The sequence below is a fragment of the Salvelinus alpinus genome, chromosome 14, assembly GCF_045679555.1.
Source record: "Salvelinus alpinus chromosome 14, SLU_Salpinus.1, whole genome shotgun sequence".
Classification (NCBI taxonomy): Eukaryota; Metazoa; Chordata; class Actinopteri; order Salmoniformes; family Salmonidae; genus Salvelinus; species Salvelinus alpinus.
In genome coordinates this window covers 47,296,889-47,322,237 of record NC_092099.1, presented here as the reverse complement: position 1 = coordinate 47,322,237, position 25,349 = coordinate 47,296,889, and the positions used below count along the sequence as shown (strand labels likewise).

General features: G+C 41.7%; 1 protein-coding gene across 1 annotated transcript in view; it reads left to right on the top strand.

The window, feature by feature from the left end:
- Positions 1-9,585: 9,585 nt before the first annotated feature.
- The window catches only part of LOC139538988 (heparan-sulfate 6-O-sulfotransferase 3-B-like), a 128,089-nt gene continuing 112,325 nt past the window's right edge, over positions 9,586-25,349 (top strand). Inside the window, exon 1 of the mRNA XM_071341620.1 lies at positions 9,586-11,219. Within this exon, the coding sequence (XP_071197721.1) occupies positions 10,681-11,219 (539 nt within the window). The 5' untranslated portion in view covers positions 9,586-10,680. The remainder of the gene's footprint in view (positions 11,220-25,349) is intronic.

Here is a 25,349-nt window from a genome sequence, read left to right as displayed (position 1 = left end):
TAGTTACAATGACGGCCTACCGGGGAACAGTGGGTTAACTGCCTTGTTCAGGGGCAGAACGACAGATCTTTACCTTGTCAGCTCAGGGATTCGATCCAGCAACCTTTCTGGTTACTGGCCTAATGCTCAAACCACTAGGCTACCTGATGCTTTTCTCTCTTCTGATTGTTTTATATTATTCAAACAAACTTTTTCTGCATTTCTTCACTCATTTGTTATAATTTCCACACCGTACCACATTTGTTTTGTATTTGTACACCTCTATTTTGTGAAAAAGTATATTTTCCTTAATCAGAATCTTTGTCTATGACCATGTACATTATTTTCAATGGATTCAATGACAGTTCTTACTTTTGCCACTAGGGGCATTGTGACAATTTGTAGGGAGCTTTTGGCACCAGTATTGCCTCACAAGTAAGATTTATGGGAAAAAATATATCTGTGCACCTTTGCACCAGTGCTGCCTCACAAGCACTATTCATGGCAAAAAAACGACAAAGATTGTCTATTATATTGACAAGATAGTCAAGTGACCACTCTAACAATGGGAATACATGTCCTCAAAGATGGAAGACAGGCGAGACCAGGTGGAACCATTATGGTCATTGAGAGGGCAGATACGTGTGTGAACAACAAGCCATGAAGATTAATAGAGGACTCATCTTTATCTGTGTCATTATAGCATCTGTAACAGCGTGGGCAGTGCCATTGAGGCTATCTCTTAAAGTAGTCAGTTTAATTTTTCTTCATTGGCAGATTGCTCCCAACTCATAGGAATCCCCACTCAGTTGACAACTTTAAAATGGGGGAAGTCCTCAGTGGCAATGTCCATGCTGAAATGTGTTATATCCATGAGGTAGGCCTGATTACCAACAACGACGAGACAGCCTACAGGGAGGAGGTGAGGGCCCTGGTGGAGTGCTGTCAAGACAATAACCTCTGCCTCAACGTCAACAAAATGAAGGAGCTGATGGTGGTCTTCAGGAGACAGCAGAGGGAGCACGCCCCCATCCACATCGATGGTGCCGCAGTGGAGAGGGTGAAAAGTTCCACAGCATGCACATCACTGACAACCTGAAATGATCTATCCACACAGACAGTGTGGTGAAGAATGCTCAACAGCTCCTCTTTAACCTCAGTAGGCTGATGAATTGTGGCGTTGCCCCTAAAGCCACCGGAGCCAGGGCATGTTCACCCCGCTACCATATAGAAGGTGGAAACAGTACAGGTGCATCAAAGCTGGGGCCGAGAGACTGAAAAACAAGTCATGGACTTCTGCCCCATTTAAGCATGTGCATCGTTCTCGGGACGTTGTCAGTTAACCCATCTATATTATAGCTTTCCTTGGCTGGCTACCCAGTGCATAATTGAGGTTTTGGGCAGACTTGGACACGTGCAATTAGGGTTGCAAAGCTACTGGTAATTTACCAAAGTTATCAAAATCTTCTGTAATGTTGGTAATTATGTTGGTAATCCATGGAAAAATATGGTAACTTTGGTAATTTATACTTGAATACATTTGTTTTTTTTATTTTTATATCCGTGTCCATATTATCCATAGGTTTCTACTGTATAGACCATGTGGTTCAAGAGAAAATAGCCTAATTAATGAAAAAAAGCATCTAATTAACAATGGCTTAATTTTCTCTGCGACTCTTCCAACTATTGTCGTACTTCATAACTGCCACCTGTTTGTCCCCAAGACATTACCAACCAAGACATATTGACATATAAAGAATATTCATTGTTGAAACCCTCATATTAAGTACCAAATGTTTTCACTAAGTTGATGCTTTTTTTTCAGTATAATGTATCACAGCTTTGTCATTCTATTTTTTTATTTAAAAACTTCTTATTAGATTTTGTGTGCATTTTACATGTGATAAAGCCACTCGAAGCACCTGTGAAAATCTGAAGTGCCCAAAAAGGACACTAGACGCAATCTGATAAAATTCCATATATTCCTTGAAAGTTACCAAAATGATGTTAGTTTACTGGTAAACTTCAAAAGTTTCCAGTAATATACCCTTCCTTTGCAACCCAAACGTGCAATAGTTTAATCCACACCCCAATGCCAGCACTCAAGACAAAGCACCTGCAATGCTGGTCTGAGCCAGGCGAGATAAAAAAATAATTCACTTCCACAGGACTGTGTTGTTGGCACGGATTCATCTCTGACTCTCACCATTATACAGTGCGTTCCTTAGCTATTGGGACAATGGCCCATTTTGTGTTGTTTTTGGCTCTGTACTCCTTTGGAATTAAAATGAGTTTAAAGTGCAGACTTTGAGCTTTAATTTGAAGGTATTTTCATCCACAACTGTTTAGAAATTACAGCACTTTTTGTACATAGTCCCCCCATTTTAGGGGACCAAAAGTATTGGGACAAATTCACCTATACTGTATGTGTATTAAAGTAGTCAAAAGTTGTATATTTTCATAGTACGTAATGACTACATAAACCTTCTGACAAACGTGTTGGATGCATTTGCTGTTTGTTTTGGTTGTGTTTCAGATTATTATAATGTCTTGTGTCATTTTGGAGTCACTTTTATTGTAATTAAGAATATAATATGTTTCTAAACTCTTCTACATTGATGTGGATGCTACCATGATTATGGATAGTCCTGAATAAATCACAAATAATGATGAGTGAGAAAGTTACAGATGCACAAATATAATACCCCCAAGACATGCTAACCTCGCATCATTACAATAACAGGGGAGGTTAGCATTTTATATCATACCCCCAAGACATGCTAACCTCGCGTCATTACAATAACAGGGGAGGTTAGCATTTTTGAGGGGGTATGATATTTATGTTGTCTAACTTTCTCACAAAAAAGAAATGCTTCACTGTCCCAATACTTACAGAGGGCACTGTAGCTGGATGGTGGATGTTTAAGGTATAGTTTTCATGGGCAGTCTCGCTAGCTTGCCCAGGTTTACTCCCTTAGTTGCCAGGGTATGGAGGCCCTCTAGAATCTTGGCTTCTCCTCTGATGGTGGCACTCCCATCTGTAACCCTGAAATGCTTTGAAAGGCTGGTCATGGCTCACATCAATAGCATCATTCCAGACACCCTGGACCCACTCCAATTCACATTCTGCCCTAAAAGTGCCGTCAGTGCCGTTTAAGATGAGGATATTGGATGACTGTCATTCATATTCCATTCACCCAGTTCAAAGTAACAGCGATAGGTTTAGGCTACTACGTGATACTCAAATCTTCCCTATACCATCATGAAGTTGCTACAACCTAGTCTATGAATGAACGTTTACAACATAGGGGCAGACAGGTCGAGAGACAAATTTGAGACATGGACAGACAATGACATTCAATACCGCCTTGCACACTCTTGCCTGCATCAAGCTGATATAGGATGTAATTAGTAGTCCAACAGTTGCAAACTAGAGTTTTTATTGGACAAATTCAAGTATGTTTATCCCCATTTTGTTCCGTTTGCTTCCATTTAAGTAATGTTTTTCATCAGAATCGGCGGAATGAATACACCCCTGATCAAGCGTAAACACACAGGCACGTTGTATTCCTTCTGACATCCATGCACTCCAATGCACAACACATCAGCTGTATGTGACCAGGCAAAAAAACATTTCCAAGACAAAATGCCACACACTACATTGTTGTCACCATATTAGCTGGTGGGCCCCGGTGGCAAAAAAACCAAAAGCGTACCTTGACTTGGAAGTTCCAGTGTTGTGTTGGATAATCATAGCCAGCTAGCTAACATAGCATCCCTCTGTTTGAGCAGGGTGTTTCAGTAGGCTAAACTAGCTAGCTGCATTTGCTAGCTAAGTAAGTGAAACTGAAAAAAAATGACAATCTCTCTCTTGCTTCACCTTCATTTTGGAAGAAATACATTTGTTCAACTATTGTCTTTCTCTCTCACTTTGAGTCAACTACTCACAACATTTTATACACTGCAGTCCTAGCTAGCTGTATCTTATGCTTTCAGTACTAGATTCATTCTCTGATTCTTTGATTGTTTGGACAGCATTTCAGTTCATGCTGCAAGAGCTCTGATAGACTGGAGGACGTCCTTCAGAAGTTGTCATAATTACTGTAAGTCTATGGAAGGGGGTGAGAACCATGAGCCTCTTAGGTTTTCTATTTAAGTCAATGTACCCAGAGGAGGATGAAAGCTACCTGTCCTCCGGCTACACCATGGTGCTACTCTACAGAGTGCTGTTGAGGCTACTGTAGGCCTTCTTTGTAAAATAGTGTGTTTTAATGAAATATTTGGTGACGTGATTATATTTATTATACTTTTTAAATGTTTTACCATTTTTATTTTTATGAAATTCACTGAGCAGGATGGTCCTCTACTTTCTATTATTTCTCAATTTTCTTTCTCTCTGCATGGTAAGTAATTATTTCACTGTTAGTTTACACCTGTACAAAGCATGTGACAAATTAATATTTGTCACATGCCAAAGACAGAGAATCTAAGAAATCACAGGTCAGCTTTCATCTTCCCTGAACAGGGGAGCTGTCTGTTGATGGTGCGCTAAGCCAGCTCTGATCCTGCAGCCCTGGATCACTGAGCTGTGGGCAGCCAGCCAGCTCTGATCCTGCAGCCCTGGATCACTGAGCTGTGGGCAGCCAGCTAGCTCTGATCCTGCAGCCCTGGATCACTGAGCTGTGGGCAGCCAGCCAGCTCTGATCCTGCAGCCCTGGATCACTGAGCTGTGGGCAGCCAGCTAGCTCTGATCCTGCAGTCCTGGATCACTGAGCTGTGGGCAGCCAGCTAGCTCTGATCCTGCAGCCCTGGATCACTGAGCTGTGGGCAGCCAGCTAGCTCTGATCCTGCAGCCCTGGATCACTGAGCTGTGGGCAGCCAGCTAGCTCTGATCCTGCAGCCCTGGATCACTGAGCTGTGGGCAGCCAGCAGTGTTGCGGAGTAGTGAACTACGAACTACGTGTAAACTACCTTTTGCACACCGGAGGTTGCTGGCACCTTAATTGGGGAGAATGGGCTCGTGATAATGACTGGAGAGGAATAGGTGGAAGGGTATCACATGCTTTCCAAGTGTTTGATGCCATTCCATTTGCTCTGTTCCAGCCATTTAAGCCGTTCTCCCTTCAGCAGCTTCCTGTGCTTTTGCAGTAGCTCGGTGGTGGTTGAAATACATTCAAATCTTGGTAGTGTTTTTAGTAGTTAATAACTGTAGTGGGGTAGCTAACTACTGGAAACTACTTTTCAGTAGGAAAGAATTTCCTTTCTTTTTTGGTTACTTTAGTTCAGTAAACTATATTGTTCTTAAGGGTAGCTTAAGCGTAGCTTCACTTAATCCAGAGTGAAGTAATTGGTAGCTTCATACACTATATTTTCAGAGTAGCTTCCTCAACGGTGGGAGCCCGGGCTAAGGCTGAGGTGACCCAGCGAGAGAGAGAATAGAGCAGGAGAACTTGACTGCAGAGCTGAGCTGAGCAGAGCTGATCTCCTACTGTATCTGAAGAGGTTGTTGACGTCCAGATCGTTGTGCAGGCCATTAATGTACAGGAATCCTTCTCCTGGGTGGATCCCCATGGTCTCACTCACTCACTCGCTGCAACAGAGAACAACTCACTGCTGTTAGTCAGCCTCTGCAACAGAGAACAACTCACTGCTGTTAGTCAGCCTCTGCAACAGAGAACAACTCACTGCTGTTAGTCAGCCTCTGCAACAGAGAACAACTCACTGCTGTTAGTCAGCCTCTGCAACAGAGAACAACTCACTGCTGTTAGTCAGCCTCTGCAACAGAGAACAACTCACTGCTGTTAGTCAGCCTCTGCAACAGAGAACAACTCACTGCTGTTAGTCAGCCTCTGCAACAGAGAACAACTCACTGCTGTTAGTCAGCCTCTGCAACAGAGAACAACTCACTGCTGTTAGTCAGCCTCTGCAACAGAGAACAACTCACTGCTGTTAGTCAGCCGCTGCAACAGAGAACAACTCACTGCTGTTAGTCAGCCTCTGCAACAGAGAACAACTCACTGCTGTTAGTCAGCCGCTGCAACAGAGAACAACTCACTGCTGTTAGTCGAATACTATCCAAAACCTAGTATGCACTGAGTATACAAAACATTAAGGACACCTGCTCTTTCTATTAAATAAACTGACAAGTTGAATCCAGGTGAAATCTATGATCCCTTATTGATGTAATTTGTTAAATCCACCTCAATCAGTGTAGTTGAAGGGGGAGAGACAGGATTTTTAAGCCTTGAGACAATTGAGACATGGATTATGTATGCGTGCCTTTCAGAGGGTGAATGGGAAAAACGAAATATTTAAGTGCCTTTGAACAGGGTATGGTAGTAGACGCCAGGTGCACCTGTTTGTGTCAAGAACTGCAACGCTGCTGGGTTTTCACGCTCAACAGTTTCCCCACGTGTATCAAGAATGGTCCACCACCCAAACGACATTCAGCCAACTTGACACAACTCTGGGAAGCATTGGAGTTATCATGGGCCAGCATCCCTGTGAAACTCTTTCGACACCTTGTAGAGTCCATTCACCAATTTAATTAAGGTTGTTCTAAGTGCAAAAGGGGATGATAAGTGCACAGTTTTAGGGACAAACTGTCAGGGATCTATGGGAACAGTAAAACATGTACAGTCACCATCAGCTTTTTCTCCCCCATACCTGGAGTTGCCAGGACAAAATGGACAAGTTCCTTAGGATGTCCACATTATACAGTGAGTAAGCTAGTATCAAATATGAAGTTAACAACCTAATAACGTAGTTACTTATTTCTTCACAATGCCGAGTAACTTTCCAGTTTTATTTTTGCTAGCTTAACATCAGAGTAACTTTATAATGATGTGGCTTAGACAGAAGCAGTCTAGGCGTAGTCTGCTTTTGGCGATAAAACCCATTTTTAATCTCTAAAATCTGAGGGGCCCTCAGACGGTAGTATATCTTCAGCTGACTCTGTGAACATGAGCCACACCGCTGATTCAGCACTAGTGGGTTGTTGCTCATAACCGCTGTCTAAAACAAGTTACATCCTAGGATTGGATTCAAGTCTACAAACTGGGAGTACTTCTTAATTCATTTCAACAGGAATATTTATTCCTGTAGAATGTGCGAGGGGTTTGAAATAGAAAGAGTGTGAGGCGGTGTAAAGGTTTACCTTGGCTCTGCTGGAGAAATTCGGACTTAGGTATGCTACAGAGAATCAATCTTTGGTACAGACAATGGTGGAAGCAGCTGCCTGGAAGCTTAGATCTACAGAATGAAACATTTAGCATTTTCATAAAAAGAAAAAATTATTTTAAATTGAGCCAGTTGATTATTTTTCTTGGGAATGTACATCACCTTGGCATGCCTATAGTGCTTGTTGAAAATGTTCCATGCATAAACACAAATAATCGTACAGATTAAATAAAATATTATATAATATAATTATATACAATAAATCATATATTATTTGTTTTATTCAGAAGTACTCTGTGAAACTCTGTGTACTGCAAAGTCTGTACATATATCATTGGCTCAATGTCAAAAAATGTTCAAATAGAATCATACCATGCTGTGTTGAACTGATTGGGATTAAGGGTTATTGAGAGCTCCCTTTTCCTTTCCATTCATACAATCAAAGGCATAACACATGGGTGGTTGGAGCAACATGTGGCCAAGCCCGGTCCATTGATCGTGTGCTTGGCAATCTCTCTATTGTACAGAATAATATTGTCCATAATAACATGATTGATTGCTTTAGTAAACTCTATAGTAAGTATAGTGCTATGATTTCCATTTCATTCCCATTAATCAAACTGTTACCACAGCGATCCTCACAGTCACGGATTCAGTCGGTAGCCCTTTGCTAATGGGTAGGGCCATGGGTTTTACTGTCTAGTTTTAACTAGGGCCCTGAGTTTTTCCTCGTCAGGTCATGTGGTCAGGAAAAACTTGTAGCATAAATAATGGTTGTTCCAGTACTTTGAAGTTCCCACACTTTGAGAAGGGCCATGTCGTTGGAGCTCTCCAACAGATGCTTGCGGAGAGCCCCCAGCTGCTCCTCCAAATCTGGGTGTGATTTTCTGGGATGGAAGGAGGGAGAAGGTGATTATATTGTTCCGATCCTCATTATACAAATACATTGACTTACATATACATTGACTTACGTCAATTTCCCGACGAGAAAGCCCTGGACTTCATCAATGTCATCCTGTTCACTGTTCCTTTCTGTATAGAAAAGTAATAGAGTTGCCATTAATGTTCTTCAATTAGCATCTGTTGAATATATTTTAATACAGATATATTTTAATACAGAATAGACATGGACAAACACACTGTTTACTTGTGTGTCATTCACAGCTTTGTATTCAGTGCTTTCAACACCATATCCAGACAAAAGCATATTTTGAGACTTTGGCTCCTGTAGTGGAAATAAACAATGGAAAAATAATCTTAACCATAAAAAACATTTGTTTTAATCCAAAAATAAGAACCAATGATCCTGATGTTTCTGGAATACCGACACTGAATACGTGGGAAGAAAAACATTTACTTCTAGGACTTCAAGGCCTATAGGAAATCATATTTTTTCTTTGTGAGTGGACTGACCCTTTTCATTTCCATGACCCTTTGATTCTTAACATTTTCTCCACATCTCAGAGACTCTCTGAATGTGGCTCGGTGAACTCTGTGGTACATCTCTGAAAAGAACACATTAGTGGTGATCCTCACAGTGTCAGACCATCCGTTAGTCAGGCCTCAGCTAACTTCCTCTGCTTTTTCCGTGTTCTTCTGCTGAACACTGGCAGCTAATGCAATCCATGTGTAGTACAGTCCTGATGACTTTGTCCTTTTGTGGGTGTTGTTCTTAAAGCCGGCCTTCTGGCCACCCCTCCCATTCCATCTTCCCACAGGAGCTCAAGGTTGGGACCAGTGACCGCGTACCGTAAAGCACGAGCTTGCTGTCCATTGTCACTTCTAAGCCTTAATACCAACAACATCCGTCTAATATGGGTTTGAAATCACAATCAGATTTTCACATGTACAACAGCACAACCAACCATTATGAGGTGTAGCAGTTGCTGTGTGTGAAGTAGGCCTATTTAAAACTCATTTTGACTTGGAACTAGGCTGAATTTGGTTAATGTAATGTCCCCTATAGTTAGCCCACATAATGTGATTCCTGAAACAAAATAAGTAGACTGCAATATACATATAGTCTATTTGGATCTCGGATGTCTCTTTTAGAGGGATTCTAAAACATAGGCTATAACACAGCAAATAACAGGATTCACTAACAATGTCCTGTAGGCTATAGGCTATTTTCCCACAAAGTGTTCAGCGTGGGAATCAATCATCCTCACTACTACTGTCAGAACCATGAGTCAACAATTTATAGTAGACTCCATGCGTCAACAATTTGCAGTAGATTGCTTGCGTCAACAACTTAGAAAAGCCTAATGTATTGTTACGCGATACCTGGGATCTGTCCATGGTGCCTGAATTCGAAAGTGATGATGGTTCATTCCCACGAATGGTGATACTTAAAAAATAAATTTTTTCACGTCTATATTAATTTTTTCATTAATGTATTAATATCGTGCAAACTGTGTTTCAATTGCTTTTGGCTCTCATGAGACCATATGTCTATGCATGAAACATGCTGCATGAAGTTAGTAGCCTACAGTATTTGGATTGGACTGGATACATTTTCCCACCTTCGATTGGCCGTCGTTTTTTATTTTATTATTCTAACCACTGACTTTCGTAGAAAATTTTCAGCGTGCTGTTGGTTAAATTTTGTTGGTAAAAAAAATCTACTATTTGCTAATTGCCCAGCACTAAACTCACATTCCGTTCTCAATTGCTCATAGATTATTTTACGAACATCGACTTTCGGTTGTCCAGTCACTTGTGTGTGCTGACTGATCCGCAAGAGCTGAATGCAGGCTATCTGTTCTACGACTACGAGATAAGATTATGAGCCCTTTCTCCTATGCTAGCCTATAGCCAAGGTAGCCTACAATATGTCCACATAAATCGATAGATAGGATATGACAACGAAAAGTGCGTAACATGATCACCGAGTCTTGGATACAGAATATTCAAGTAGTAGCCTACAATATTTGAAACAAACTAAACCGCGCGATGTATGAGGAAGCTTCAGGACCCATCCCACTGTAGTCGGAGCTGCAGTCACTTGCCTCCTTTTGCGCACGCCTTGGACATAAGGAAAACGTCTGACGTTTCTCCAGTAACCTACAGCCTACATGCATGTTTGTGGTGCTGAATTTAAACATACGGGACTGTTTCACGAGACGTAAATTGTCATTTTGTGGGATCAGAATGAAACATTTTGAATGGCTCGTTTCCACTTGAAATTCAAGTACGAGGGACGTTAGTATGCAGCGCCGTCTGTGAAGTTCGGACAACCAACAGGGATATGTAACCGAAATATGACGTTTTTTTTTTGCAAACCTGCCTTGTTTTAAATGATCTGCGTTGAGGAATATGAATGCCGTATCATTAAAACATAAAGGTAGGCTACGTGCTTAGACCAGAATACCCTTTTTGATAGCCTAAATATATACTAAGTCTTGTCCATCAACATGTGGCACTTTGAAGGTCCGTAGACATTATTATGATGAATCAAGAAGAAACTAATGAAAGGATCATGTGTAATAATTCACACTAATATGAAAACACCTTATTGTTATAATGGATGAGAAATCCAATAAGCTGATCTTAGTTCCTATTTTAGCTGTTCTTTTTGTAATGATAGGCTATCAATATATCTGTCCAGCTGGCAGCAACTCTTGCCACTTTAATAGTGGGGAAAAATTGAGAGGGGCCAGTCTACTTTCTACTCAATATCGGGCAACCGAAGACTTTTACACAGAACTGGAGGATGACAGCCCACCGAAATTGCTGTCAAAATTCAACTTTACTGAACGAGACCTTCAGCGGCACGTGGATTTCAACATCAAAGGAGACGATGTGATAGTGTTTTTACACATTCAAAAGACTGGTGGAACCACGTTTGGAAGGCACTTAGTTAGGAATATTCGTTTGGAGCAACCATGCGACTGTAAGTCAGGGCAGAAGAAATGTACTTGCCACCGACCAGGCAAAGACGAGTCCTGGCTGTTCTCTCGGTTCTCTACGGGCTGGAGCTGTGGTTTGCATGCCGACTGGACAGAGCTCACCAACTGTGTACCTGTCATAATGGACAAGAAGAAAGCTCAAAAGAACAGAAGGTACTGTATAACATTCTATGTGATCTATGTGTGTGTGTATACACATTTTACTATACTCGAGAAATACCTTTACATTGACAATCACACCACTTTCAGTAGCATTGCCTTCAAGAAAAAGTGCTTCAACTTCTGAAATTGCTTCATAGCTACTTATAGTTAAACGTTGAACTTCGAGACTATGAACTGTAATGCAAAACAGATCTTTTAAGTTACCTGAAACAACACTGAGTTGTCGGTGATGCTTTACAGGTCTCAGGGTTAGAGACATCCAAATCAAATCCAAATCATATTTTATTGGTCACATACACATGGTTAGCAGATGTTAATGCGAGTGTAGCGAAATGCTTGTGCTTCTAGTTCCGACAGTGGCAGTAATATCTAACAAGTAATCTAACAATTCCACAACAACTACCTAATACACACAAATCTAAAGGGATGGAATAAGAATATGTACATATAAATATATGGATGAGCGATGGCCGAGCGGCATAGGCAAGATGCAGTAGATCAGTGGTCACCGACCTTTTCTGAGTCCAGATCACTTCTGCAGTGGAAAAGCAAGCTGAGATCTACTGCTCAGATTTGTATTTTTTTACATTAACCTCACACCAACAGTTTTGTAGGAATAATACGGTTTGGGCAGTAGGCCTAATACATTATCACAGCATATTGGCTATATGATTGGCCTGCCAATATTGTTAATCAGACCATATTATATTTCAAAACTCGAGATTTGATAACAAAATAGATCAGTTGTTTTAGCACTTGTGAGGCACTGTGGGGCATGAATTTAAATCATTCGCTTTTTTATTTTACTGGACTGATGGTACCTGCATCTGATGGTCAACGAGGTCAAATCATGATGTCAGTGATCTTCAGGTCGAAAAGTCGGTGCGACCACTGCAATAGATGGTATAAGATACAGTATATACATATGAGATGAGTAATGTTAGATATGTAAACATGATTAAAGTGGCATTATTTAAAGTGACTAGTGATCCATTTATTAAAGTGGCCAATGATGTGAGTCTGTATGTAGGCAGCAGCCTCTGAGTTAGTGATTGCTGTTTAACAGTCTGATGGCATTGAGATAGAAGCTGTTTTTCAGTCTCTTGGTCCCAGCTTTAATGCACCTGTACTGACCTCGCCCACTGGATAGTAGTGGGGTGAACAGGCAGTGGCTCGGGTGGTTGTTGTCCTTGATGATCTTTTTGGCCTTCCTGTGACATCGGGTGCTTTAGGTGTCCTGGAGTGCAGGTAGTTTGTCCCCGGTGATGCATTGTGCAGACCGCACCACCCTCTGGAGAGCCTTGCAGTTGAGGGTGGTGCAGTTGCCGTACCTGGCGGTGATACAGCCCGACAGGATGCTCTCAATTGTGCATCTGTAAAAGTTTGGTCAGAGTTTTAGGTGACAAGCCACATTTCTTCAGCCTCCTGAGGGTGAAGAGGCGCTGTTGCGCCTTTTTCACCACACTGTCTGTGTGGGTGGACCATTTCAGTTTTTCTGTGATGTGTACGCCGAGGAAGTTACATTTTTCCACCTTCTCCACTATGTCCCGTCGATGTGGATAGGGGGTGCTCTGTTGTTTCCTAAAGTTCACCATCATGTCCTTTGTTTTGTTGACGTTGAGTGAGAGGTTGTTTTCCTGACACCACACTCTGAGTGTCCTCACCTCCTCCCTGTAGACTGTCTTGTCGTTGTTTGGGAATCAAGCCCACTACTATTGTGTCGTCTGCGAACTTGATGATTGAGTTGGAGGCATGCATGGCCATGCAGTCATGGGTGAACAGGGAGTACAGGAGTGGGCTCAGCCCGCACCCTTGTGGTGCCCCAGTGTTGAGGATCAGCGGGGTGGAGATGTTGTTTCCTACCTTCACCACCTGGGGGCGGCCGGTCAGAAAGTCTAGAACCCAATTGCATAGGGCGGGGTTGAGACCCAGGGCCTCAAGCTTAATGATGAGCTTGGAGTGTACTATGGTGTTGAATGCTGAGCTGTAGTCAATTAACAGCACTCTTACATAGGTATTCTAGATGGCGCAGACAGAGATCTTCGCCTCGCTTCAAGTCCTTTGGAAACTATGCAGTATTTGGTTTTTCATGTATTATTGCTTACATTGTTACCCCAGGAAATCTTAAGTCTTATTACATTCAGCCGGGAAGAACTATTGGATATAAGAGCGACTTCAACTTGCCAACATTACGACCAGGAATACGACTTCCCCGAAGCGGATCCTCTGTTTGGACCACCACCCAGGACAATGAATCTAATCCCAGAAGCCGACCCAAAACAACGGAGCCGCAGAAAGGGCAGAGGGAGCGGCCTCCTGGTCAGGCTCCATAGACATGCACATCGCCCACCGCTCCCGAGTATACTACTTGCCAATGTCCAGTCTCTTGACAACAAGGTAGATGAAATTTGAGCAAGGGTTGCTTTCCAGAGAGACATCAGAGATTGAAACATTCTCTGTTTCATGGAAACATGGCTCTCTCGGGATATGTTGTCGGAATCGGTTCAGCCAACGGGCTTCTCCATGCATCGTGCCGACAGAGATAAACACCTCTCTGGGAAGAGGAAGGGAGGGGTGTATGCTTCATGATTAATGACTCATGGTGTAATCATAACAACATACAGGAACTCAAGTCCTTCTGCTCACCCGACCTAGAATTCCTTACAATCAAATGCCGGCCATATTACCTCCCAAGAGAATTCTCGTCAGTTATCGTCACAGCTGTGTACATTCCCCCTAAGCAGACACCAAGATGGCCCTCAAGGAACTTCACTGGACTCTATGTAAACTGGAAACCATATATCCTGAGGCTACATTTATTGTAGCTGGGAATTTTAACAAAGCAAATTTGAGAACAAGGCTACCTAAATTCTATCAGAATATTGATTGCACGACGTGCGGGGGTAATACACTCGATCACTGCTACTCTAACTTCCGCAATGCATACAAAGCCCTCCCCCACCCTCCCTTGGGCAAATCCTACCACAACGCTATCTTGCTCCTACCATCTTAAAGGCAGAAACTCAAACAGGGTGTACCAGTGACAAGAACCATTCAACACTGGTCTGACCAATCAGAATCCACGCCTCAAGATTTTTTCTATCATGCGTACTGGGATATGTTCCGGTTAGCCTCAGAGAACCACATCGATCTATACGCTGACTCGGTGAGTGAGTTTATAAATAAGTGCATTGGAGATGTCGTACCCACTGTGACTATTAAAACCTACCCTAACCAGAAACTGTGCATGGCTGGTGGCATTCGCTCAAAACTGAAAGCACGAACCATCGCTTTTAACCATGGAAAGAGGTCTGGGAATATCGCTGAATATAAACAGTGTAGTTATTCCCTCCGCAAGGCAATCAAACAAGCGAAATGCCAGTACAGGAACAAAGAGTCGCAATTCAACAGCTCAGACACGAGACGTATTTGGCAGGGTCTACAGAAAATCACAGACTATAAAAAGAAAACCAGCCCGTTCATGGACACCTACGTCACGCTTCTAGACAAACTAAACACCTTCCTTGCCCGCTTTGAGGATAATACAGTGCCACCTTCGCAGCCCGCTAACAAGGACTCTGCCCCCCCCCCCCCCCCCCTCCATGTGTATTTGACCAATACCATTTGATTTGATTTGATTCCTCTTATCCAGATGGGATAGGGCAGTGTGCAGTGTGATGGCGATGGTGGACCAGTTAACCGGGAGATTTTAAATGCAGCTGGTGGCAATCAATCAATCTCTGCACAGAGAGATAGTGCTGCAGAAGACAGTGGATGGATGTGATAGAAACCGGAAATATCATAAAGGTTTGGTTACAGTGATGAGTTGTGTAAGGCGGAGTGGAATGTGTAAGTCAATAAGATGTTACCAATAAAATGGACATCTCTGCAATAACAATTAACTGAACCATAAAATGTTGCCACTGCTAGGAATTGGCGATGCTTGCTATATGCCAAGAAGTGTTAAGTACGTGCTTTTTGTTTGATCTGCTTGTCACTTTCCCTTGAACTCGCCTGAAAACAAGGTAAGGAAGCGTGGGAAAAGTCACATGAAGTTCATCTGTCTTTAGTGTGAAGAGGGTTCTCTCTCCTTCACCACTATGAAAAGATAGCATGGAAATTGATGTAGAACATAAGGGATGTTGGCCAGTCACAAGGTTCAGAGCTTCCCTGGAGGATTATGAACGCAGCTCTGTTTCCTCAGAAACATTTCCACCACTATCGACCTCTTGAGCTGTAGTGAACACACACAAGCTGCCATTTACACTTCTGGCTTGTCTACAGCCAAGCCTTTCAAGTCGACATCTACAGTGTAGCCTATTCATTTTGCTATTCGTGTTCAAACATGATGTGGTCAGTGTATACACCATTGAGAAACTCTTCAATTTTATATTTACATTTTTTTTTCGGGGGGTGGATTACAGGAGGGCTATTCAAGAGGACTATCTGAAAGGCATGCCAGTTCATAGTGTGGGTTGTGTGAGTTTTACTCTTTTGTCTGGTATCTGTTTCTGTGCAAACGCTCTCTATAATCTTCAAGTCAACCATGTAATCTCTAATCTAATCCATTATAGCTTCCTTTTAAGAATTGTATCTCCGCTCCTCACTGTCTGTGGCATGAATTGTAATGTGTCCTCCAGACATGATGTTCATTTTCTTAAATAGTTCAGTGAAAATCTCACTTTATAAGTTCATATTATTTTAACTCATACCCAAATAATGTTGTTGACTAATCCTAAACTCGTTTTTGTGGCCTAAGCATAAATTGGAGAAAAAACACATAAAAAACCCTACCTCAAAAACTTGTATCTCGAACAGACCGTTTTAAAAATTCTTGCTATTTCCTCATACATTACCAGTCAAAAGTTTTAGAACACCTACTCGTTCAATGTTTTTTCTTTATTTTTAATATTTTCTCGATTGTAGAATAATAGTGAAGACATTAAGACTATTAAATAACACATATGGAACCCTGTAGTAACCAAAAAAGTGTTAAACAAATCGAAATATATTTTATATTTGAGATTCTTCAAAGTAGCCACCCTTTGCCTTGATGACAGCTTTGCACACGTTTGGCATTCTCTCAACCAGCTTCATGAGGAATGCTTTTCCAACAGTCTTGAAGGAGTTCCCACATATGCTGGACACTTGTTGGCTGCTTTTCCTTCACTCTGCGGTCCAACTCATCCCAAACCATCTCAAATGGGTTGAGGTTGTGTGATTGTGGAGGCCAGGTCATCTGATGCAGCACTCCGTCACTCTCCTTGGTTAAATAGCCCTTACACAACTTGGAGGTGTTTTTGTCATTGTCCTGTTAAAAACAATTGATAGGCCCACTAAGCCCAAACCAGATGGGATGGCGTATCGCTGTAGAATGCTGTGGTAGCCATGCTGGTTAAGTGTGCCTTGAATTCTAAATAATTCCTAGACAATGTCACCAGCAAAGCACCCCCACACCATCACACCTCCTCCTCCATGCTTCACGGTGGGAACCACACATGCAGAGATGCAAATGCGTTCACCTACTACTAGTTGATGTTAAGATGTGTCTATTACTTGAACTCTGTGAAGCATTTATTTGGGCTGGAATTTCTGAGGCTGGTAACTTGAATGAACTTATTCTCTGCAGCAGAGGTAACTCTGGGTCTTCCTTTCCTGTGGCGGTCCTCATGAAAGCCAGTTGCATCATGACGCTTAATGGTTTTTGCGACTGGACTTGAAGAAAGTTTAAAAGTTCTTGACATTTTCCGTATTGACTGACCTTCATGTCTTAATGTAATGATGACTGTTGTTTCTCTCTTTTTTAGCTGTTTTTGCCATAATATGGACTTGGTCTTTTACCAAATAGGGCTGTATTCTGTATACCACCTCTACCTTGTCACATCACAACTGATTATCTCAAACGCATTAAGAAGGAAAGAAATTCCAAAAATGTACTTTTAACAAGGCACACCTGTTAATTGAAATGCATTCCAGGTGGCTTTGGGATGGAGATGCAATATGGCAGTCGTGCCACCTGATAGAAGGGACTTTGTGGATCAGAGGCTCTTTCCCCTGTTGCCTCCGTCATCCTCCAAATCCCACCAACATCAGCCGCCTCAGAGTGCAACTGGTCCTTGTTTGGGAACACACACACCAAAGCACGCAACAGGCTGACGAATACAAGGGTTGAAAAATGGGTGGCTATCCGGGAAAATTTGAGGCTTTTTGAGCCTGACAACGAGCCATCCTCAACAAGGTTGGAAAGTGACAGTGAAGATGAGGCCTCAGTCTGATGTTCAAGAGGTGGACATTGAGGAGGTCCAGGGAGAATACATGGAAGCCTGAGAGGAAGACAACCAAAGCTTTAGTTTCTAGACTATCATTTTATAGATGTATGTTGAAAATGTTTTTGGGAGATGCGATGGATCATTGGGGATCATTCAATCTTCCCTTTCTTTTGTTGTTCCGTGAAATCATCACCTGTGAAGAGTCAACTCATTTAATTAAAGTTCAATTTGTAACTAAATCGTTTTTTAACATTTCTATTGGAAGGTTTTAATAATTTGCAATTATGTCTACTTATGATAAGGTCATGTTTATGTTTCTGTCTCCAATATGATTTGGTAAATATATCCAATGCAAAAAACATCTCCATTTAACTGGTATTAATATTCATTTGCATATATTTCCGTTAATTCCCATATATTCCCTTTAATTCCCACAGAAAGTTTCCACCTCTGAATATTCCCCAAAATGTGCAACCCTACTCAGAATCATATTTTTCAAGGAACTTGAAGAGACCCCACATCATTATATTATCGCTCTCAGAACAGTGTCAGATGGTGTTCTATTCAGCTGGAATGGAGCATGGTGTGATTTCCACACACCACCCCTGAAAGCTGAGAGTGTGTGAGCGCAAGGTGCTCAAGTCACCTTAGTTACTAACCAGAGAGTGGGAGAGTGAGAGCGAAAGAGAGTGAGAGCGAAAGAGAGAGAGAGAGAGAGAAACAGAGTGAGAGAGAGAAACAGAGTGAGAGAGAGAGAGAGAGAGAGAAACAGAGTGAGAGAGAGAGAGAGAGAGAGAAACAGAGAGTGAGAGAGAAAAAGAGAGTGAGAGAGACAGATAGAGAGAGAAACAGAGAGAAAGAGAGTGAGAGTGAGAGTGAAAGAGACAGAGAGAGACAGAGAGATAAACAGCGAGAGAAACAGAGAGAGAAAGCGAGAAACAGAGAAAGAGAGATTGAAAAACAGAGAGAGAGAGAGAAACAAAGGGGTGACTGTTGTTTGTGCCACTGCTACTGATTATCCAGCAGTCTCTCTGTCTTTGCTTAAATTATTGACAACATTGCTGCAAACTTTGGCGAAATGGCAAATCAAAGCCCCGCTCTGCCAGATGACTTTGTCATGCAAAGTAACAAGGTTCATGCTGTCTCATTGATTTACCAAATTAATACAAAGTTAATTATGGTCTTTAATGATTGTTTTCATCTCATTTAATGGAATGACATTCAATGTTTGACTTTGTCAGCATCTTCATTGGCTTGTTGCAGCCTGCAGTTGTTACACACAACTATAAATGTCAGCAAGAACCATTCATTTTAAAATGAAAAACTCTGTTTAGCAGTTGTCTTGACATTTAACAAATCACTGGCATAGCTGTGGGAAAATAAGTAGATTGACGTTCTATATCCCCATCTTAAATCTGCTTAAGATTCAATTATTAAAGTATTTGTATATTTGATATTAGCTACAGTGCTTCTTCTCATCTGTTGTCTTTTCAAAGTTTTCACATGTGATTGAGCTTAAATTTCACATGTATAAAATGTAGAGTTCACATTTTCACCTCATATATAGCATCTTTTCACCTCATGTGGAATTGCAAGTTCACATTTGAAACACATTAACATGTGAAAATCATTTTTGCAGTTTCACATCTAAAAAAAACTCCACGTGTAAATCTCACTTTCACATGTGGAATTGCAAGTTCACATGAGGGGTTAAAATGGTGTTATTCTCCTCACATGAAAAGGTGGTTTCAATATATTGCTGTAGCAATGTTTCCACATGTGGAATTGCAATGGCTGTAATGCCATTCTGTAAAATTAAAAGGTTACTTAGCCTACCTGAGTATAATAATTCAAGTGTGTTAAAAATGTCTTATTTCTGTGCCATCCACTCCACTATTACTGTCGTCATCCATGGTGTTGCATTGATACACATGTGTACTTAACACTACCACTAGGCGGAGGCATTCGGAGTGTTACTGCTGCAGGCGCATGCCTCTCTTCTTCGCACATTGGTCCGTGACTGTTGGAAGAAGTCTGGTGAAAAGAACAGAGAAGCTAGCTCTCCGTGTTTCCTTTTTTAAAATCCTGTTTTACGGTTTGTACGCGTAGATACGTATTCAACGTGTTTAAAACCTCTTGTTAATAGGGGGCGCTGTTTTCACTTTGGGAAAAAATTGTGCCCAAATTAAACGGCCTCGTACTCTGTTCTAGATCATACGATATGCATATTATTATAACTATTGGATAGAAAACACTCTGACGTTTCTAAAACTGTTTGAATCATATCTGTGTGTAAAACAGAACACATTTGGCAGCAAACTTCCAAATAGGAAGTGAAAATTCTGAAAATGGGTCTCTGTGTAAGGCCTTGCCTATTCAATTGCCTTTTATTTATGGATCTGTATGCACTTCATACGCCTTCCACTAGATGTCAACAGGCAGTAGAATGTTGAATGGGGTGTCTAGCTTGATGTGAGACCGAATGAGAGCTTTTTGAGTGACAGGTCCGCCATATTGGCAGTATTTTGCTGCGCACCAGAGAGCACCATATTGTTTTCTGCAATGCGTTAGGTAGACACGATGAAATGCTCCGTCTTGGACGTTATTGGATACATATGAGAAAAACATCATCAAGATGGATTTTCAACTGAGTTTGACCAGTTTATTCGACATTTATTATGACTTTTGGAATTTTTCGTTCCATGCGCCTAGCGTTCATGGACATGTGCGCTCCACCATGCTAGCCAAAGTTGCTAATTCGACAGAAGAAATGGACATTCTAAAACAAAACAACGATTTATTGTGGAACTAGGACTCCTTGCACTGAATTCTGATGGAAGATCATCAAAGGTAAGAGAATATTTATAATGTTATTTCGTATTTTTGTGGAATATGTTGGCTCCAACATGGCGGAGAATGGCTGGGCGCTGTCTCAGATTATTGCATGCTGTGCTTTGTACTAAAGTTATTTTTTTAAATCTAACACAGCGGTTGCATTAAGAACAAGTGTATCTTTCATTTGCTGTACAACATGTATTTTTCAGCAAAGTTTATGATGAGTTTTTTGGTTAGATTACGTCGCTGTGTGAAATTTCTCCGGACAATTTGGTGTTATTTGTGACGATGGCTGCGTTGTAAAACCCAGATTTGTAGCTATAAATATGCACATTTTCGAACAAAACATAAATGTATTGTATAACATGATGTTATAAGACTGTCATCTGATGAAGTTGTTCAAAGGTTAGTGATTAATTTTATCTCTATTTGTGGGTTTTGTGAAAGCTATGTTTGCGGTGAAAAAATGGCGTTGTGTGTTTGGTATTGTGGTGAGCTAACATAAATATATATTGTGTTTTCGCTGTAAAACACTTAAAAAATCTGAAATATTGGCTGGATTCACAAGATGTTTATCTTTCATTTTCTGTACAACATGTATTTTTCATAAAAGTTTTATGATGAGTATTTATGCATTTCACGTTGCTCTCTGTAATTATTCTGGCTGTTTTGGTGCTATTTGTGACGATGGCTGCAATGTAAAACTACGATTTATACCTATAAATATGCACATTTTCGAACAAAACATAAATGTATTGTATAACATGATGTTATAAGACTGTCATCTGATGAAGTTGTTCAACGGTTAGTGATTAATTTTATCTCTATTTTTGTGGGTTTTGTGAAAGCTATGTTTGCTGTGAAAAAATGGCGTTGTGTGTTTGGCTATTGTGGTGAGCTAACATAAATATATATTGTGTTTTCGCTGTAAAACATTTTAAAAATCGGAAATGTTGGCTGGATTCACAAGATGTTTATCTTTCATTTGCTGTATTGGACTTGTGATTTCATGAAATTATATTATATGATATCCCTGTGGCGCTAGGCTAGGCTATGCTAGTCAGCTTTTTTGATGAGGATGATCCCGGATCCGGGAGGGGGGGTCCATAGAGGTTTTAAGTAAACTGTGTTGAGTTGTCTGGTAATTTTGAGTGAGTGAAAAACGAGTGAGATTGACCCAGAGTAGCCAAGTAGCTAGCTAGCTCACTTTTGTATGCAAGTCAATGAGAAAATATATAACAGGAAATAAATGTGTGTGTATGTACAGTTGAGCTCCATGGTGCGTACAGCATGGTGATAAATGCCCCAACAATTTAGAAAATAATAGATTCACAACCTCACCATTTCCAGGACAATCAGAGTAATGAGCAACCTGCAGCAGCAGTAATGGTCTGTTATTACTCACATGGCACAGCGATGACACGCTTCTGCCCCACTCCTGGCTGAATAATACACCACATCATATTTGATTAATTATAGCCAATGCAGAGAGAGCTGCAATTACTGATTACACCTTGCCACTTAGATCAGATCACCCAGCCATGGCTGCCTGCCTCCACCTGTCCCTGGTATCACTGAGCCATGTCTGGCTGCCTGTCCCTGGTTTCACTCAGCCATGTCTGCCTGCCTCCACCTGTCCCTGGTATCACCCAGTCATGTCTGCCTGCCTCCACCTGTCCCTGGTATCACCCAGTCATGTCTGGCTGCCTGTCCCTGGTATCACTGAGCCATGTCTGGCTGCCTGTCCCTGGTTTCACTCAGCCATGTCTGGCTGCCTGTCCCTGGTATCACCCAGTCATGTCTGCCTGCCTCCCCCTGTCCTTGGTATCACCCAGTCATGTCTGCCTGCCTCCCCCTGTCCCTGGTATCACCCAGTCATGTCTGCCTGCCTCCCCCTGTCCCTGGTATCACCCAGTCATGTCTGCCTGCCTCCCCCTGTCCTTGGTATCACCCAGCCATGTCTGCCTGCCTCCACCTGTCCCTGGTATCACCCAGTCATGTCTGCCTGCCTCCCCCTGTCCCTGGTATCACCCAGTCATGTCTGCCTGCCTCCCCCTGTCCTTGGTATCACCCAGTCATGTCTGCCTGCCTCCCCCTGTCCTTGGTATCACCCAGTCATGTCTGCCTGCCTCCCCCTGTCCCTGGTATCACCCAGTCATGTCTGCCTGCCTCCCCCTGTCCTTGGTATCACCCAGTCATGTCTGCCTGCCTCCCCCTGTCCTTGGTATCACCCAGTCATGTCTGCCTGCCTCCCCCTGTCCCTGGTATCACCCAGTCATGTCTGCCTGCCCCCACCTGTCCTTGGTATCACCCAGTCATGTCTGCCTGCCTCCTCCTGGTATCACCCAGTCATGTCTGCCTGCCTCACCCTGTCCCTGGTATCACTCAGTCATGTCTGCCTGTCTCCACTTGTCCCCCAGTGCCTGGGCCTTAGCTAGTTAGTCTTAGACATGTCCCAGCATTTCGACATGTGGGTGGGGATGGACTGTCAGGATGAAGTCTGGTTGTGGCTATACAGTAGGTTGTGTTTTTTAGAATACTACACAGTACTGTGACCTAACTTAAAGCCAACAAAACATGGTTTGTCATTAACATATTGGTGGATTAGTAAAGGCAAGAAAACAGGGTTGACCGTTAACATATTGGTGGATTAGTAAAGGCAAGAAAACAGGGTTGACCATTAACATATTGGTGGATTAGTAAAGGCAAGAAAACAGGGTTGACCATTAACATATTGGTGGATTAGTAAAGGCAAGAAAACAGGGTTGACCATTAACATATTGGTGGATTAGTAAAGGCAAGAAAACATGGTTTGTCATTAACATATTGGTGGATTAGTAAAGGCAAGAAAACAGGGTTGACCATTAACATATTGGTGGATTAGTAAAGGCAAGAAAACAGGGTTGACCGTTAACATATTGGTGGATTAGTAAAGGCAAGAAAACAGGGTTGACCATTGACATATTGGTGGATTAGTAAAGGCAAGAAAACAGGGTTGACCATTAACATATTGGTGGATTAGTAAAGGCAAGAAAACAGGGTTGACCATTAACATATTGGTGGATTAGTAAAGGCAAGAAAACATGGTTTGTCATTAACATATTGGTGGATTAGTAAAGGCAAGAAAACAGGGTTGACCATTAACATATTGGTGGATTAGTAAAGGCAAGAAAACAGGGTTGACCATTAACATATTGGTGGATTAGTAAAGGCAAGAAAACAGGGTTGACCATTAACATATTGGTGGATTAGTAAAGGCAAGAAAACAGGGTTGACCATTAACATATTGGTGGATTAGTAAAGGCAAGAAAACAGGGTTGACCATTAACATATTGGTGGATTAGTAAAGGCAAGAAAACAGGGTTGACCATTAACATATTGGTGGATTAGTAAAGGCAAGAAAACAGGGTTGACCGTTAACATATTGGTGGATTAGTAAAGGTAAGAAAACAGGGTTGACCGTTGACATATTGGTGGATTAGTAAAGGCAAGAAAACAGGGTTGACCGTTAACATATTGGTGGATTAGTAAAGGCAAGAAAACAGGGTTGACCATTAACATATTGGTGGATTAGTAAAGGCAAGAAAACAGGGTTGACCGTTAACATATTGGTGGATTAGTAAAGGCAAGAAAACAGGGTTGACCATTAACATATTGGTGTATTAGTAAAGGCAAGAAAACAGGGTTGACCATTAAGATATTGGTGGATTAGTAAAGGCAAGAAAACATGGTTGACCGTTAACATATTGGTGGATTAGTAAAGGCAAGAAAACAGGGTTGACCATTAACATATTGGTGGATTAGTAAAGGCAAGAAAACAGGGTTGACCATTAACATATTGGTGGATTAGTAAAGGCAAGAAAACAGGGTTGACCATTAACATATTGGTGGATTAGTAAAGGCAAGAAAACAGGGTTGACCATTAAGATATTGGTGGATTAGTAAAGGCAAGAAAACAGGGTTGACCATTAACATATTGGTGGATTAGTAAAGACAAGAAAACAGGGTTGAGTAGTCAATAGGAAGACTTATGTAAATAAATAATTACTGTCGTGGAAGTTCAAAATGGATACGTTCCCTTCATAAGAAATACATTACTCTACACATTTAGCAAACACTCTTATATGTTTTACAGGAGACATTAGGGTTAAGTGCCTTGCACAAGGAGACCTTCTCAGATTTTTTTCAACTAGTCGGCTCGGAAACGGATACCTTGCAGTTACTGGCCCAACGCTCTTTACCACTAGGCTACATGCAACCATGCAACCATCAGCGAAACAAGAGCAACTGAAAAGGCCCCGGCGATGGTCTGACCAAACACATTACAGGAAGAGCAGCAGGCTATGGGCCAGAAGCCCAGGGACCACAGATAAACCTGCAGAAGTAAAGTCTTACAGATTTACGGCCCTGGCCGCATCAGCAGGCCTGCGAGGCGAGCGCTCCCGATTATGGGATGTTTATTATGTGTGGAGCTGAGTGTGCCCTTGTGGGCCCGGTCCTCTCGGGTGTGGAGATTGCTTTTCATGTGTCATTAATCCAAGCCGTCATCGCTGGCAGGGCAGAGCTGTAATCCAGTTGGTTCCAGTGGTGGGTTTACCATTAGGCAGAAGAGACAATTGCCTCAGGCCTCATATCATCAAGGGGCCCCATGAGCTGGGCATAATTTAAGAAAATAATAATAGTAAAATAATCATAAAATAAATATAAAAAGGTGCTTTCAGAGAAAATGTTAAGGCATTTATTTTGTAATAAACAGCTGCTGCTGACAAGACTGCCTTCGTCGTTGAGGTGGCTTCTCCACATGTTGTTGTGTTGCACCCATCTACACACAATACCCCATAATGAGAAAGTGAAAATGTTTTTTTTATTTTTTTACATTTCTGCAAATGTATTGAAAATGAAATACAGAAATATCTAATTTAAATGAGTACATATGTAAGTGTAATAATGGCCGCCGTTTTATGGCCCTCTAACCAGTTGTGCTATTGTGTGTTTTTGTTGCATTATTTGTATATTA